The following is a 16329-nucleotide window of genomic DNA, read 5'->3' as shown; positions in this document are numbered from 1 at the left end:
TTTGTTCCTTAAGACAAGATTTTAAAACGAGCCTCAGTACTTGAGGAAAATTAGGGAAAACATCAATAAAATGTCAGTCAGTCAGTTTGATTACTTTTATTGAATTTTTTTTTGTAATGTAACATCAAATCTTCACCACAAAGTCATAACCGATGTTAGAAGATAGTAAGAGAAATAAATTTCCGTTAAAAATTTTGATGAGTTATCCTTAACTACCATGGTGCATGTGTGGCTTAATTTTTCAAAACTTTATAGACGAACCCCCAGCATTCTTTGGGCATGTCATCGGCTTCATAGAAAGGCAACGTCCGCTTGGACAAGCACATCCACTTCCCAGCTTTCTCCAGCTCCGTCATCATTTCTTGAAAGTCTTCCAAATGACCTTCCCAAATGTTGAAACAGAGGATACCATCTGCAAAGAAGTCAACATCTGGATTAAGTCACCTTTTAAGTTGTTATCATGGGAAGTTTCCGTAATTTTTTTCTGATTTTTCCTTCTGGTTAATTTTATAACCAACGAAGATGCGTAACCTGTATCCTCTCCTCAGTATATCAGTGTATTAAACCAAAAAAAAAATATTAAGGCGAGGAGAACAAACGCACCTATCAACTAGCTGGGCGTGATTTAGAAATGACCAGAAATCCTTCGGCAAATTTGCGAAGTCCTCATTTGTTAGAAAGAAAGCAGGAAAAACGATTCTTGCAGATACAGATATTCAAAGAACTTTTCAAGAACGGTATTGCCTGAGGCTTAATTATCTATCTTCATATAATAATAATAATAATAATAATAATAATTGTATTTATATAGCGCTAAAATCCACTAATTGTCCATATATTAGAAAGCTTTCAGACCTAACTCATGGTTTGAGCAAAACAAAAAAGGTGTTAGTGGATTTTATACGTGAGTTCCTTCCAATCTGGTCATGTTCTCAACCGTAAACCACCTTTCTCCATTATTTGTGAAAAAGCAACACAAAGATCGTTTTTCACAGCGCATTTAAGGCTCAAAAATATCGTGAGCAAACTTCCTAAAACATGAATTAATAAAGGGTGAAAGTTTCTAAAGAAACTGGTGTTGCTACGTCGGTGTGGGTAACAAGGTAACTTGGTTATATCAACTAAGTTGAAATTGTAAATTAGCCACCGTAAAGAGTTACCTTTCCCTGTCCCCTACCCCAATTTCAGTAAGCAGGCCAGACCACAACACAGGGAACTACGTTGCCTACTCTTTGCGCAGTAAGTGTGTGGGTTCTTTATATTAACGTCCCCTGCTAACCAGTACAGAGAAGATGCAGGAGATGGGACGTACGCTCTCTTGCTCTTATTCGAGGAGACTAGAATGTCTATCCATTTTTTTGATATAATAGAAAGGTAGCATATTCTCCTCAGTTATTTTATGACCCTAAGTGTTGGTTCGGTCTGAGGCTCGAACCCTTGACCCCCCGCACGGCAGTCCGGCACTCTACTACTTGAGCTAACCGGGCATCAGATCGGACACTCAGTGGACATCCACGAGTAAAATATAATATATCGATCGTGCCTAAGTAAACTTTACGAAAAGACCCACCAATTCGAACAATTCTTATCATCTCCGAAAAAGCAGTTGAACGAGCCAGGCCTCTAATGAGTGTTCCAGCACAAATCAAAGCATCGAATTGCCCGGTTTTAATCTGAAGAATTGGTCGTTCGCTCAAAGACGCGCAAATAAATTCTTTATAGACCTCTTTCTTCTTGGCTTCCTTTAACATCTCAGCTGAGATGTCCAGAGCATATAGGTTTGTGTATCCAAGTTTCTTGAGCTCAACCCCTATCAATCCTGTACCAGCTCCACTGTCAATGATTTTGATCTGATCCCTTGGCTTTTCCTGGACGACTTCTTTCAGCGCTTCATGGAAACATTCGGCAAGTGGCTTGTGAAAAGCAGCGCGAACCGCTAATTGTTCCTACATAGCAAGAAAAACCAAGCTTTAAGAATTATTTTAAAATCTTGTTATGGAGCCTAGACGTTCTACAAATAGGCGAAAAAGTATCGTGTTGCCCATGACTGATTCAACCTCCTACCAATGAAATCCATCAATATTTGTTTTTAAAGGCTACCCTATGTAGACTTGGGCACGGAAGAAGTGATATAAAACTCAGCTCAGGATCTTTCGGCCCCTTAAAAGTTGTACTAATGCGGTTAAGTGGCCTGAGCTGAGGATATTTTTAACTTAGCTTTTGGCGTTCGATAATTCGGCTGCCCGATATGTAGAGGAAAAGGATAGTTTCGTAAACTTTGAAATTCACTTAGTTTTAAATTACTTAGGCGCTCCTGTTTTCGCTGTCATTCATAGAAACATTTTGGAATACTCAAAACCATTGCACAATTGTTATTCCGTACTGCACCTGATCATATGATCCTGACCGTTCAGCATAGATACGTTTGATTTCATCATCGGTTGTTTCTTTGGCTATATTTCCTGTTTTTTCACCAAAATACTTTGTTAAGGTTGCTTTGAGCAGGTTTTTATCCATTCTATTAAGAGAAAAAAAGTACCAAACATAACATACACTTGTCGATAAAGGCTTATAATACGCACCATGAAAGCAATATGTTTAGTACCAAGAACTTTTTCTACAGTCTTCGTAGAAGTGGATATAGACTCGCTCGGCCTCCTTCCCCCCTTCCACCCCCAGATTTCAAGTATATCACTTTTTAACCTCGTTCTATGACGACTTCGCAAAAATCCACCCATTCGTGTTATTCGTTTTTTTAAGCGTTGTTTATGAATTCATGATGAAACTGTTCGACTCAGTATGCATGATGTTCTAAAAGCATTTTGGCGGTTTTAGATTGTGATCCATCTCCTCCCACTAGGGAAGGATGGAAGAAGATTCAGCAGATCGAATTGGCCCAATTTTTAATCATGATTGAATTTTCTCTGGCTCTCCTAAGGTGGCTGAACACAGTTTCTGATACCTTTGTTTCTTTCACCGTTTTCTCTAAAACCCTTGATCCCCCGGTCGCCAAATTTGGCAGTAAGCAAGTTAACAACACAAACTTTGTTTTTCAGTAGTTAAGCTGACGTAGGTGCCGTTGCCATGGCGACATAAATAGACATAAATGAGCAATTGAAATCGGTTTTGTTGCTTTGTAGAAAATCTAGTCATTAGATTTTCTTTATCATTTGCATGCAGCGAGCATATAACGATACCCACAAGTTAACACCATTTTGCCAACAATTTAACAGAGAGATCTTTTCTTTTTTTATCCCTTGTTGAAGGTTCACTCGATTTTCTAGAATTTCCTTTGTTTAAAATCAATTTTTTTCAATACTCCAGTTACTTGTTTCCTAAAGTATTTTTGTGCCAAATTTCGTGAAATTGTAATGAGTGGTTCTTAAGAAATAGGGATATTTCCAAGAAAGTAATTTTCGTATATGTGCACGATCCTTCGCAGTAAAGCACTATTTAAGCAATAGTGAACATCAGACCTGAAAAAAGTTCAGGCCTGTACGGGATTCGAACCACTGACCTCTGCGATACTAGTGCAGCGCTCTACCAATTGAGCTAACAAGCCAACTGGGAGCAGGCCATCAAATTAATTCGACATAAATCCGTAGATGATAAATCAAACAACAAACATATGAAATACATATATATGAACTGCGGTTATGAAACGTATATGTGCACGATCCTTCGCAGTAAAGCACTATTTAAGCAATAGTGAACATCAGACCTGAAAAAAGTTCAGGCCTGTACGGGATTCGAACCACTGACCTCTGCGATACTAGTGCAGCGCTCTACCAATTGAGCTAACAAGCCAACTGGGAGCAGGCCATCAAATTAATTCGACATAAACCCGTAGATGATAAATCAAACAACAAACATATGAAATACATATATATGAACAGCGGTTATGAAACGTATATGTGCACGATCCTTCGCAGTAAAGCACTATTTAAGCAATAGTGAAAATCAGACCTGAAAAACGTTCAGGCCTGTACGGGATTCAAACCACTGACCTCTGCGATACTAGTGCAGCGCTCTACCAATTGAGCTAACAAGCCAACTGGGAGCAGGCCATCAAATTAATTCGACATAAACCCGTAGATGATAAATCAAACAACAAACATATGAAATACATATATATGAACTGCGGTTATGAAACGTATATGTGCACGATCCTTCGCAGTAAAGCACTATTTAAGCAATAGTGAAAATCAGACCTGAAAAACGTTCAGGCCTGTACGGGATTCGAACCACTGACCTCTGCGATACTAGTGCAGCGCTCTACCAATTGAGCTAACAAGCCAACTGGGAGCAGGCCATCAAATTAATTCGACATAAACCCGTAGATGATAAATCGAACAACAAACATATGAAATACATATATATGAACTGCGGTTATGAAACGTATATGTGCACGATCCTTCGCAGTAAAGCACTATTTAAGCAATAGTGAAAATCAGACCTGAAAAAAAAATTCAGGCCTGTACGGATCGTGCACATATACGTTTCATAACCGCAGTTCATATATATGTATTTTATATGTTTGTTGTTTGATTTATCATCTACGGGTTTATGTCGAATTAATTTGATGGCCTGCTCCCAGTTGGTTTGTTAGCTCAATTGGTAGAGCGCTGCACTAGTATCGCAGAGGTCAGTGGTTTGAATCCCGTACAGGCCTGAATTTTTTTCAGGTCTGATTTTCACTATTGCTTAAATAGTGCTTTACTGCGAAGGATCGTGCACATATACGTTTCATAACCGCAGTTCATATATATGTATTTCATATGTTTGTTGTTTAAAGTAATTTTCCATTCAATCGCAATTTTTTGCCTTACTACACATGCACTGCATTTAACTGGTTTCTTCCGGTAATGGCGAAAAAGCTGAGAATTGCTGGGTTCTTTGCACCGTTAACTCTTCTAACATATCTTTGTAATAAAAGATTAAAGTGTGAAGGTGTAGTCTGATCGTCCGGGTGAGTGTAGTCCTGAGAAGGACTGTTGTCGGTGGTAGTGACTGACGTTTCGACAACCTGTGCGGAAGTCATCATCAGAGTCAAGTGAATGATTGTTGTCAGTAGAATGTTCTTATTCCAGTTCGCGTGAAATGATCGGTTGGTTTTGCCGTAATGTTATTGGCTGTAAGACTCAAGTGACGTAAGTCACTTAAAGATTAAAGATTAAAAGATTAAAGATTAAAGCCCACTATACAGTGCGCCAACTACAGAGAAAAATAGCACAGATAGTGCGGGTACATGTTGAGTAAATGAAATGACCGCTCTGTTGATGGCATATTTGTTTTTTGCAATCCTTGTGCGCGCGCTGAATTGCATCAGCAAAAGCGCGCGCAAACACTGTGTTCAGCCACCTTAATCCTCTCTACCAAAGATAAATTTCAAAACTCTTCAAGGTTACTTCCCACCTTCACTGGTGTCCTTTCGGAAAAAATTCCTACACGCACTAGTTGAAAGAAATTCCTAACAAACTATACGCCAGAAGAAAGCCTAATAAAATGTAGTTTACGATAAAAATGTAATATATGCGATTTTTTTCATTTAGGAAGTGTCAGGAGCCAGTGTGACGTGAAACTACGGAGGGTCCTTCTGTTAAATTAATCGGGTATCAGATCCCGCAGCACGAGCAAAATGGCTTTACAGTCTTATTCACAAGGCATCAATCAACTTACAGATGTCGGGCTTTTCCGATATTCTGATGGTTGTCTAGATATCGGCATCTAAAGTTAGAGTAGCCTGAAATATGCGCCACGTGTTGCGTTAATGGATGCCACATGAATAATATTTTATATATCAAAATCTCCCGACACATTTTCGTTTGTCATTATCCCTGGATTGTTTCGGCGAGATTTCACGAATATTGGTTAAATATACATACCCTATAAATTCGCTCAAAGTGTATGTATTCCTCTAAAAATAAAATGCGAGATTTTAGCTTCTCAAGGTTTGTATACAACTAGTGCCACACCAGGGCCCAGTTGTTCGAAGGACGATTAGCACTAACCCAGGGTTAAATCTTAATCCAGGTTTCTATATTTCTCTGATAAAAAGCCGTTTTGGGATAATTCTCCCAATTTATTTTGGGCATTTAATCATCAAATTGTAGACAAATGGAATCAAGCTGAATTTCTTTTAAAGCTTCCAGATCTGAAATCAAATTTCGCACTAACCCTGGGTTATCTTAACCTACTTTTGAACAACCCGGCCCAGGAGATTATCTCGCCCCCTGAAACCGCAAACCAATGTGAAAACGGGACCTCCTGGCGTCAATATGATGGAGTAACATTTCCCGTGAAAAGTAACGCATTGCAGACATGTTTTTTTATATCTGGATCGCTCAGTGCAGCATTGAGGAGAACTATATAATAATAGACAAACTAAAAATCCGCGGTAAAAATGGAAATTATTTATTCATTTATTCTGTATTTTTGTAATTTTCTACTTTATAGTGTTTTTTAATTCATAATGGGCGACGCCTCGCATGGGACTTTACGTCCCATTCGCGCCTTCCCTTTTGGATGCAGTTTTATCTCAGTTTCTCTTCTGTTTTCTATTTGTTATTGTATTATTGTACTTTTGCCTTGTTCGAATATTTATGATATGCCCAATAAAGTCGTTAAAAAAAAAAACCCGGATGAATGAGTTGAGAAGCAAGACAGAGACTCGACAGACAGCTTTCAAAATTACGATTCGAGGCGATTGTAAATGTTTTTGTGTCAAGGCTGGTACTTGCATACATAAAAAGAAACCTCGTTTTTAACTTAATGCATGAAACATTTTGGTTTAACGACGACTTCGTTGTTCGAAATCTGGACGCCAGTATGGAGCGGAATACCAATCGCTCCCACCAAGGAATTTTTTCTTTTCTTGACAGAATGGTACTCTTCGTTCTTCTTCGGGCCTGTTATTTTTTTTGTATTTTTTTTTTCTTTTTACCCAAGGACTTCTTTCTGCTTTTCAATTTTCCATGAGCAAAGATTTTTCCACAAGCAAAGAGCTTCCACGTGTGAATTTATCAAGTGCATACTGTACAAAAGATATTCAAATAGTATGAAGAGGAGCGGTTGCCGCGAAAATTCCCCTGGGGGGGCTCGCCCAGGTAAGAAATTACTACACCTTGATTCATTAACTTTTATTTGAAAATAGGTTTTTCTAAATAACTCAGACACTTTTGTAGATTTTTAATTTTTTTTCCTCAGGAACGTTAGATGAAATGTTTGACTTCAATTTAGTCAAATAAAGAAAAAATTGAGCAGATCCGTGTAAGAATCAAACAAAATCGCAAATCTTCGGCGAAGCTGAAAAAAAGAGATTCATTAAGAGAACATTTGGGAATACATTTGATAATAAATGTTAGAAGAATAAAACTACTACGTTTCGAAGTCATCTTGACTCCATTATCAAGTAGGGGTGCTAGTTGTAGTTTCGAGATTAAATACAAACAAAGGTGATAGAGTACATTAGAATAATAAGTTTTTCGTAGTCATTGGTGTTTGACGTGTCAGTGCGTGCGGTAGATGTTTAAAAATAAATACTTTTGCACTTATTGAGTCCAACTAGGTGTTTAACTTCGGTTTCCGTTCACGAATAAATAGCATTTCATGAATAAGACTGTCCAGTTTTCCTCGGCATTTCTTAATAACGGAAAACATTTCGGCTAGGTCAGTGAACGCTACCCCATGGACTTCCTTCAGATGCTTGCCAATGACCGAGGCTTTATGACCTTTATGCTCCTGTATACGTTGGTGAAGATGGCGTGTGGTGTAACCGATATAATCCATATCGCACGAATCACATTTAAAATTGTAAACAACGCATTGGTGATTGATTAAATCAGGTTTCTCCTCTTGCATCTTAAGCTTTTCCTCGATCTTGTGACTTGTGAAGACTGGTTGTAGATTAGTTCTGATTTTTTGGCTAAGATCTTTCAACTGTTTTCTTGCTGTGTCGGCCGATTTTTGGTCTTTAAATGGCAAAATTATCCTGACGGTTTTTTGAATATCCGCGTCAGTTACAGTTGGAGTTTCATTCGTGAGGTTTATCATGAATGGAGAAGCCCGCCGCTGCAGCCATGATCAAAACCGGCTTAGTTTCGAGTAATTCTTCGTTGCTCACTTTTCACATTTGTACTCTTTATACTGTCAATACAATATACTGTTAATACAATTTTTCCTGAAAATTATACCGAAGGAACCCGTAAAGGGCTGATAATAAAGCCAACTAGTTCACGCATGTGTTCCCACGCAGTTTACCGTAATTAAGGTCGGCACACACGAGGGGACTAGTCCCTGCGACTAGTCCGTGCGACTAGTCCCGGCGACAAGTCTTTGAAGGGTTTACACGAGGGGACCGGTAGCAGGGACTAGTCCCTTAAGGCGTTCACACGAGGGCACTCAATTGCACAAGAACATAGGAAAATTAAGAGGCAAAAGATGTTTTTTAGTCTGGTGCGTTACACGAAAACAATGAAAATTTGGTAACTTTTCATTGTAGCACTATTAAACATTAACGCAAATGAACTGCACTTATTCGGTCGGATTATTCATGCTTTTACGTGTTCCGTTTTTGTTTTTGTTTTTTTTATTTTTAAGGGACACAGAGTAAAATAGGGTAAAAATTCCATCAAAACGGCTCCAAGACATCTGTATATGTTTAAAAAAACTAGAAATAGTTTTTTATTCTTCAGTTGTAGAAATCTAGAATTCAGGGAAAATTCATAGAAACTACAATGTTTACAAATACCGGAAGTCACGCATCATACTGACCCGTGATTGGCTTATTTACCGTTTAGTCGCAGGGACTGGTCGCACAAACAGTTCACACGAAGGGACAAACACTTGTTTCATGCGACAAGTCCCTGCGACTGGTCGCACGAATTCAAACCAGTTTGAATTCGTGCGACCAGTCGCAGGGACCAAGTTTTGGTCCCTGCGAGCACAGAAATGTGTAGTTCACACGAAGGGACTAGTAGCATGAAACTGGTCGCTGGGACTAGTCGCAGGGACTAGTCCCCTCGTGACCTTAAAGGTCAGCACACACGAGGGGACTAGTCCCTGCGACTAGTCCCAGCGACCAGTTTCATGCTACTAGTCCCTTCGTGTGAACTACACATTTCTGTGGTCGCAGGGACCAAAATTTGGTCCCCGCGACTGGTCGTAGGGACTTGTCGCATGAAACAAATGTTTGTCCCTTCCTTCGTGTGAACTGTGTGTGCGACATTCCCAAGCCAATCACGGGTCAGTATGATGCATGACTTCCGGTATTTGTAAACATTGCAGTTTCTATGAATTTTCCCTGAATTCTAGATTTCTACAACTGAAGAAGAAAAAATTATTTCTAGTTTTGTAAACATATACAGATGTCTTGGAGCCGTTTTGATGGAATTTTTACCCTATTTGACTCTGTATCTGTTAAAAATAAAAAAAACAAACAAAAATGGAACACGTTAGAGCATGAATATTCCGACTGAATAAGTGTAGTTCATTTGCGTTGATGTTTAATAGTGCTACAATGAAAAGATACCAAATTTTCATTGTTTTCGTGTAACGCCCCAGAATAAGAAACATCTTTTGCCTCTTAATTTTCCTATGTTCTTGTGCAATTGAGTGCCCTCGTGTAGACGCTTCAAGGGACTAGTCCCTGCTACCGGTCCCCTCGTGTAAACCCTTCAAAGACTTGTCGCCGGGACTAGTCGCACGGACAAGTCGCAGGGACTAGTCCCCTCGTGTGTGCCGACCTTAAATCTGTTTTGAGACTATATGCAAACTACGTCTCGCTTGCAAAGCAACACAAAATTTGCATATCAGGCTGAGTAAGAGTAGGGTGGATAAGGTATTCCCAATGGCCAAGTTTGGGTCTTTTTGCCATGTCTCTTTTCTTTTCTTTTTTTTTTTTTGACGATCGTTGTTCCGATGTTTTCAGTCAAATTAGTTCAAAACAGGAAAGAGGTCTCGATGATTTTAATTGACCGAACTACCCAATGTAATTTGCATAGTGCGACAATCTAATATGATAAATTTACGAACATGGACTGCCGACGAAAGAGCAAAAAACTTCCATCATTTTCCCAAGAGCAGGAGCACGAAAAGTATTGTCTTTCTTAAATTTAGAATCTTTATTTAGTTCAAGTGGGAAATAAGCATGCACTAATGAGGTTAATTTAAAAGTAAGTAACAAGAAAGATAAATTCTCGGTAAAATAGTTTATTAGCGATCTAAAGAGAGCCCCAAAGTAGCGCATTCTAGAGAGAGACCGCATACTTCCTTTCCCCCCACCCCATGAACAAGTTCAACTGTCACTCAAGCTCGTTCGGCCTCTGCAATTTTTTTGTAGATTCAAGCGAAACAAATTTGCGTACAGTCTGTTAAACAACTATTAAATGATGAACAGGATCGACGATAGAAAACTCTGAACATAAGCATAAGGAACACAAACTGCAAAGTTTAGACGTTTTCTGGAGCCGCCGTTTTGATTGAGCCGCGACATAAAGCGACAGTGCAGATGTCGAACTTACGGAGACCGCAGAATGGAGAAAACGGCAAAACAGAAAAACTTTGGACTCCTATGAACAGCTAAGAATATAATATTTGAGTCAAAGTTATTATATTTACTTTACAATATGCATCGGAGTAGTGTTAATTTTTATTATATCAATGTCTTCATGGTCACATGTTCATAACAGGATGGCGTGATTTTATGTCTTTCTTCACCATTTTCAAAAAATTGTGAAAAATTCCAAATTCATTTTCCCATGCTATACTTTACATACTTTGAAAGATCATCAACTGTAGTATTATCATTCGTAATCTTACGAAATTCTGAGCAAAGACACATGATCAAAATTATCGTTGTTTTTCGCCTACTGTTTTACGTAACACGGGAGAGCAATAAGCTTTTGACTTCTCATGAATACTGGGATTAATCTAATCTTTATGAAATTAGACTATGACAATTTGTACAACAACTTGGAACTATGATAGCTTTTCAGCTTAGCGCAGTTGTTTTGATACGCGAGTCGAGTGAATCATGACCTATTTTAAACCTGTTCGGTGTCTCCAAATCGATCCCGGGACTGAACGAAACGTTTTCGTTGTTTCGGAAACATAATTTTTTCAAGGAAAAAACTACACAGCAATTGTATATTTTCTAAAGGGTACTTGTATGCAAAAGAACAGCGAATTTTAGTTTTTTAACTTTGCCACGCAATGCTTGATTTTTGCACGGATTTGCTCTTAAAACTCGGCATGCAATTTGCTTGACTTAAAGAACAATTTTAGAGAAACTAAACTCGGACCAATCTCTTGAACATCAGGAATATAGTGATGATAACAAAATTTCGTAATTTTGCAGTCTGAAGAGGAAAGCGCTCTGAACCAACAATTCCAAAATAAAGATAAAAAGACCTTACGCAGCTCTGAACAAAAGGGAATCGTTTCCTGCAGCTGGTTTGTTCACTAGCGGACGCGCTTTTGGAAATTTGTCAAATGAGACGCACCTATTTGATATCTTAACTGAGGAATTTTTGAAAGAACGCAAAAATAATGCTGAATACCTGAATCCTTAACGTAGGAGATGCAACTGCTGAATCAACTTTCTTGATCACCTTATGCTCCCCTTTATCGTTTTTTTTAGTACGACGCACTGTGGAGAGAGAGCTGAAGAGCCTCAACCTCACTTGGCACTCAATCCAGAGATTGGCCCGAGACAGACGGGAGTTCATTTCTTATCAGAATGGACACTATAATATGTTCATGTTGTCCTTCAATGGACACTGTCACCTTTACGATCGATGTGTTCGGCACTTACTGACTTTTCTACATTCTTTTACAAGGTCTCCTAAGATATGGCTTAGGAGCTAGGTCACTGGGGCTCCAATGATATTTATAAACGAGTTTCTTCAATTTGGCCCCCCGCGGCCATTAGTGACTTCATGAGATATCCAGACAAATGACTATAGCCCGGATCGGGTAATAGCTGTTTGTTTAAACTTGTAGACAGGAGACAGCGATGCCTTTAACCTTTTGTAAACGTTAAGCTCTCAGTTTCTCGGTGTTTTTTGTTTGTTTTCCGTTGATCAAATTGTAATTGCAAGATAAGTCCACGTCAAGGTAAATGAATTCTTTGAGCTCGTTTATTTTGATGGACGTGTGATTTCTTCCCACCATTTTTGGTTTCGTTTTTACGCCAAAACGATGCTGAGATATGAAATCGTCTTCGGGTGCTTCAAATTTAATCATAATATAAGGAATATACTGCACATCGTCTCATTGGTCAGTTTCCAAGGGGATAATTCAGTTTCCAAGGGGATGCTTTGTCGGGTTATAGGTTTTAGGTTTTTTAATAGTATGATAAGGGCCACGAGTTCATCATCGTTTTTACCACTGTTAAATGGATCCTTTTTTAATAAAGCTTTAACTTCAGTTGTTTTTTGACTTATCAATGTCTATAGAGTAACACGGACAAAAGTCCACCGGAACGGATGCCTTAGTTGGCATAAATGCATTCTCCTTATCACGCGAATATCTGTTCACGTTACACAACTGGCCCTGAGCTCTACCTTCTCACGGCCATCCCTTTTTGGTTTTTCTTGCCGGCGTTTTAGTGCTTCGAAAACTATTCCAGTTTAAGTTTGGTTTTGTATTGAATACCTCAGTAAAGGTGCTTATCAGTATTTGCAGACGTTCGTTTTCACTTAGCATGATTACATTATGCTTGCGTTTGTGCATGCACTTGTGCTTGCGTCGCTAGTGAGAACCGGCGACCAGGCTTTACAAGCCATGAATAATTATAATCAGTGAAAGCATAGTGCGATCGTCTTGGTGAGTATAGTCCTGAGAAGGACTGTTGTCGGAGGTGGTGACTGATGTTTCGACAGCCTTTGCGGAAGGCATCATCAGAGTTAAGACTCACTTGACTGCGGAAGTCATCATCAGAGTCAAGACTCACTTGACTCTGGTGATGACTTCCGCACAGGTTTTCAAAACGTCAGTCACCACCACCGACAACAGTCCTTCTCAGGACTATACTCACCAGATTATTGTACTACACTTTCACATGTTACCCCCGGGTTCAAACCATTTACAATAATTACAATGTTATACAAAGTTAGTTGAGCATCCTTAATCCACACCCCCCCCCCCCCCCAAAAAAAAAAAAAGAAAACAGAAACCTGGGAAACTCGTTGTTGTGAGTACATCAGGGTTGTTAGATGTAGAATCATCTCACACACAGAAAGATATTCAGACTGGATTTTTGACAAATCGGAGAAATGATATGTTAAGAAACACATTTTTTTGTAAGAACGCGAAAACAGACCACGTACCTGAAATCTTTAACAAAAGAATTGCAGCTCATTAATCAACTTTCTTGCTCCAAGCAGCTTTGCTCGACTTTTCAACTCAGCGTCTGATCCCTGTCTGATCGCAATGGGCATTGTCACCTCTCCGATTGTCCTGTCCATTTATACTTACAACTTTGCAAAGTCTCCTAAGATATGGCTAAAGAGCTAAACCCCGTAGGCTCAAGTGAGATAAGTAAAAATGTTTCCTCCTCAATGTCGCCGCTTGAGGCTATTGGTGACATCAATATAAATCCAGGAAACGGCTCTTATCTGTTTGATAAAGCTTGTGGATAGGGGACACTACATTTGCATAGTTTTTAGGAGGGTGTGTAGGTGTCTTGGAAATAGTTTGGTGGAAATAGTTTGCGCGACTGTCTATCTCTGTGTGGTAATAACCCTTCAACAGACTTTGAGGAAAAGGTGAAACTGCTATTCTGAAAAATGATTTACTGTCAATACTTGTTGGTACACTTGCCTTTTTTCATGGAATTTAGCGTAGAAACATTTCCAAACTAGAGGGTAACTTCTCAGAGACCTCGAGGAAAAATTAAAACTTTCACTCTGTAATCATCTCTACTCTCAAAGCTATTTGCTTTTGTTTCCATTGAATCCAGCCCTGAACATTACTGCTTTACTGCTTGGTTTTCGTTGATAAAACTGTAAATGACTTATTTGAGCTCTCATACTTTGCATTTGTGCTAAGCTTGAGCAGGGTCATTGATTTGAGCATTATTACCACCCGCACGATCCCCCCCCCCCATTTTCTCGTCGACGCGCTGTTTCCTAACTGCCCTCGCAGCTGGCTCAAGAGCTCACGACTTCAAAATGCGAATTTATTTCGATGTAAGTTGCAGGCGCTATAAAATTCGGGTCTAAGGAGAGGCCATATTCAGGTGGGATGAGTTCCAGACAATCAATCGAGGTCTACACTTAACAGTGAACAACAACTTGTGCCAGCCTTCACCTTAGTTTGTGATTACATAGCTAATGGCTTTCTCATCTTTGCACGGTTTCTTAGGTCCATTATCGTCTTTGACGTTGTCATCATGTGCCACGAACATTACGTTTACAGGAAACGATTTATTAATTTGTACTCTGTAATTATTTTTTCAAAAATACATCAGTTAGGGTGATATGATGCTCGAGATTTTACATCAAGTGCTTGCGGCGAAACTCGGAAATCCACAACTTTACTTCTGTTGAGCTGACTAAGCGGCAGTTTAAGGTTCTGGGCCTAGGCCTGAAGTTCAGACCTTCCCTGCGACCTCCGACTGTTCCTCAGTTCGACCAGCAAATTCAAGACTTTTGCCGAAGAGTTCGCCTCCAAGATAAGTTTTCCAAACAACCTCAAAGCGGTGATTTCAATCCCAGATTGTACGTTCCAACTGACTGGATTCCACTGAGGGAAAACCCAGATCTTGAAGACAAACTCTTCGTGCTTCGCAAAGAGTTACAAAAGAGCATCACGACTGAAAAACCGCACTGGAGAAACAATCTCTCGAAGCAAGAGCGAGAAGCCCTCCACGAGTTGAAATCCATTCCTGACATTAAAAATCTGCCCACTGATAAAAACCTTGGACCAGCTCTTCTATCAACGGATTGGTTTCAAGCGGACACACTTAGACATCTGTATGACGAGCTGTCATACCGCAAAGTCACGCAACAGGACTGGTATGCTAATCGTGCTTATGTAATTAATTCTTGCGAAAGGCTCATGTCTATTTACAGCAGATTTACCTCTGCTAATGTTGCTCGCTTTTTGCGTAGTTTCGATCATTTTATGAACCCGGCTAAGTTCTACATCATCCCTAAGTTCATAAAGACCCCATGATGGGGAGACCAATTGCTGCTTCCCATTCATATATCACTAGGCCAATTAGTATTTTTGTTGACGAGCTTATTAAGCCCGCTGTACATCTGCCTACGGTCCTTAGGGATTCTGGTGAGCTTATTCAATTACTTGAGAGCACAGTCTTGCCTAACTCAAGCTGTCTTCTTGTCACCGCGGATGTTGCATCGTTATATCCCAACGTAGACACCAAAAAAGCCTTAGTGGCTCTCGACTTGCTCCTTCGCGAAGCAAGGGCTCCCGAAACTCCACTACTGATGGAGCTCGCCAGAATTGTATTCAACAATAACTATTTATCATCTGAATTCAGTCCGGTTATTTTTCACCTAGTGTTTGGTATTGCTATGGGCACTCCTTTCGCCGTCACAGTCGCAAACGCTTTTATGTATTTCCACGAAAAAGATATTGTGGAGCAGTACTCTCAATTTCTCGTGCTCTATAAGCGTTTCATTGATGACATTTTTTGTTATTTGGTGTGGACCCAGGGATACCCTCCTGAAATTTCTTGGCGCTCTTAATACCAAAAATGATCGAATCAAGCTTACTCATTGTATTAGCGACAGTAGTATTTCTTTTCTAGATCTTTGTCTGTACAAGGATAATTCCTCAAGCGTGCTGCAATTTTCTACGTATCAGAAGCCTCTTAACAAATATCTCTACATACCATTCGAGTCTTTTCACCCCTCTAGCAACAAGAAAGCTTTTATAAAAGGGGAGCTTATGAGATATGCTAGAAACAGTTCTTCTTTTAAGTCTTTCTGTGAGACTAGGGATACGTTCTGGAAGCGAATGCAACTTAGAGGCTATCCTTTTTAAGTTTTTTCTGCCGCCGTTTCACGGTGTGCGTTACCACGACAGGGAGACATGGATCTCCCGGCCACCTAAACATAGATCTCGGCCAAGCAGGACTCTTGCCTTTAAGATTACGTTCAACTGCAGTCACGCCCGTATTAAGAAGGTTATCAGTAATATTCTGCCAGACTTAGATTGTACTGTGTGTTACAAGAAAACTGTGACAATAGCTAATCTATGTAAGTAAGTTTTTTGGGGGCCACGGTTTTAGCTAAAACCCTGGCCCGCAAAATATTTTTCTCACCTTGCCTTTCACGAGTTAAATTTTTCACAAATTTTTCA

The 16329-nt window shown here is 39.5% G+C and overlaps 1 protein-coding gene across 2 annotated transcripts; it reads right to left on the bottom strand.

The window, feature by feature from the left end:
• Nucleotides 1-71: 71 nt before the first annotated feature.
• On the bottom strand, nucleotides 72-13578 carry LOC148719249 (methyltransferase-like protein 27). 2 transcript variants are annotated; one of them, XM_088741094.1, is made up of 4 exons: nucleotides 11559-11781; nucleotides 2389-2518; nucleotides 1571-1946; nucleotides 72-412 (listed from the first exon to the last, which is right to left on the bottom strand). In XM_088741094.1, the coding sequence occupies exons 2-4, from the start codon at nucleotides 2515-2517 to the stop codon at nucleotides 234-236; spliced, it is 684 nt and encodes a 227-aa protein (XP_088597220.1). In that variant the 5' UTR covers nucleotide 2518; nucleotides 11559-11781; the 3' UTR covers nucleotides 72-233. The 2 variants fall into 2 exon arrangements, with proteins under 2 accessions (XP_088597220.1, XP_088597219.1); XM_088741093.1 differs by lacking the exon at nucleotides 11559-11781 and adding an exon at nucleotides 13329-13578 and having other exon boundaries at nucleotides 73-412.
• Nucleotides 13579-16329: the final 2751 nt, after the last annotated feature.

The sequence above is a fragment of the Stylophora pistillata genome, chromosome 12, assembly GCF_964205215.1.
Source record: "Stylophora pistillata chromosome 12, jaStyPist1.2, whole genome shotgun sequence".
In the NCBI taxonomy this organism is placed as follows: Eukaryota; Metazoa; Cnidaria; class Anthozoa; order Scleractinia; family Pocilloporidae; genus Stylophora; species Stylophora pistillata.
This window is presented reverse-complemented; position numbering and strand designations above follow the sequence as displayed.

Coding starts and splice junctions, on each gene's coding strand:
- LOC148719249 (XM_088741093.1), bottom strand. CDS start 13,360: ATGAGCTGCAATTCTTTTGTTAAAGATTTCAG. Junction 2,519..13,328: donor TCTTTTGTTAAAGATTTCAG/GTACGTGGTCTG, acceptor TTCTCTTAATAG/AATGGATAAAAACCTGCTCA. Junction 413..1,570: donor GATAAGAATTGTTCGAATTG/GTGGGTCTTTTC, acceptor ACTTCTTTGCAG/ATGGTATCCTCTGTTTCAAC.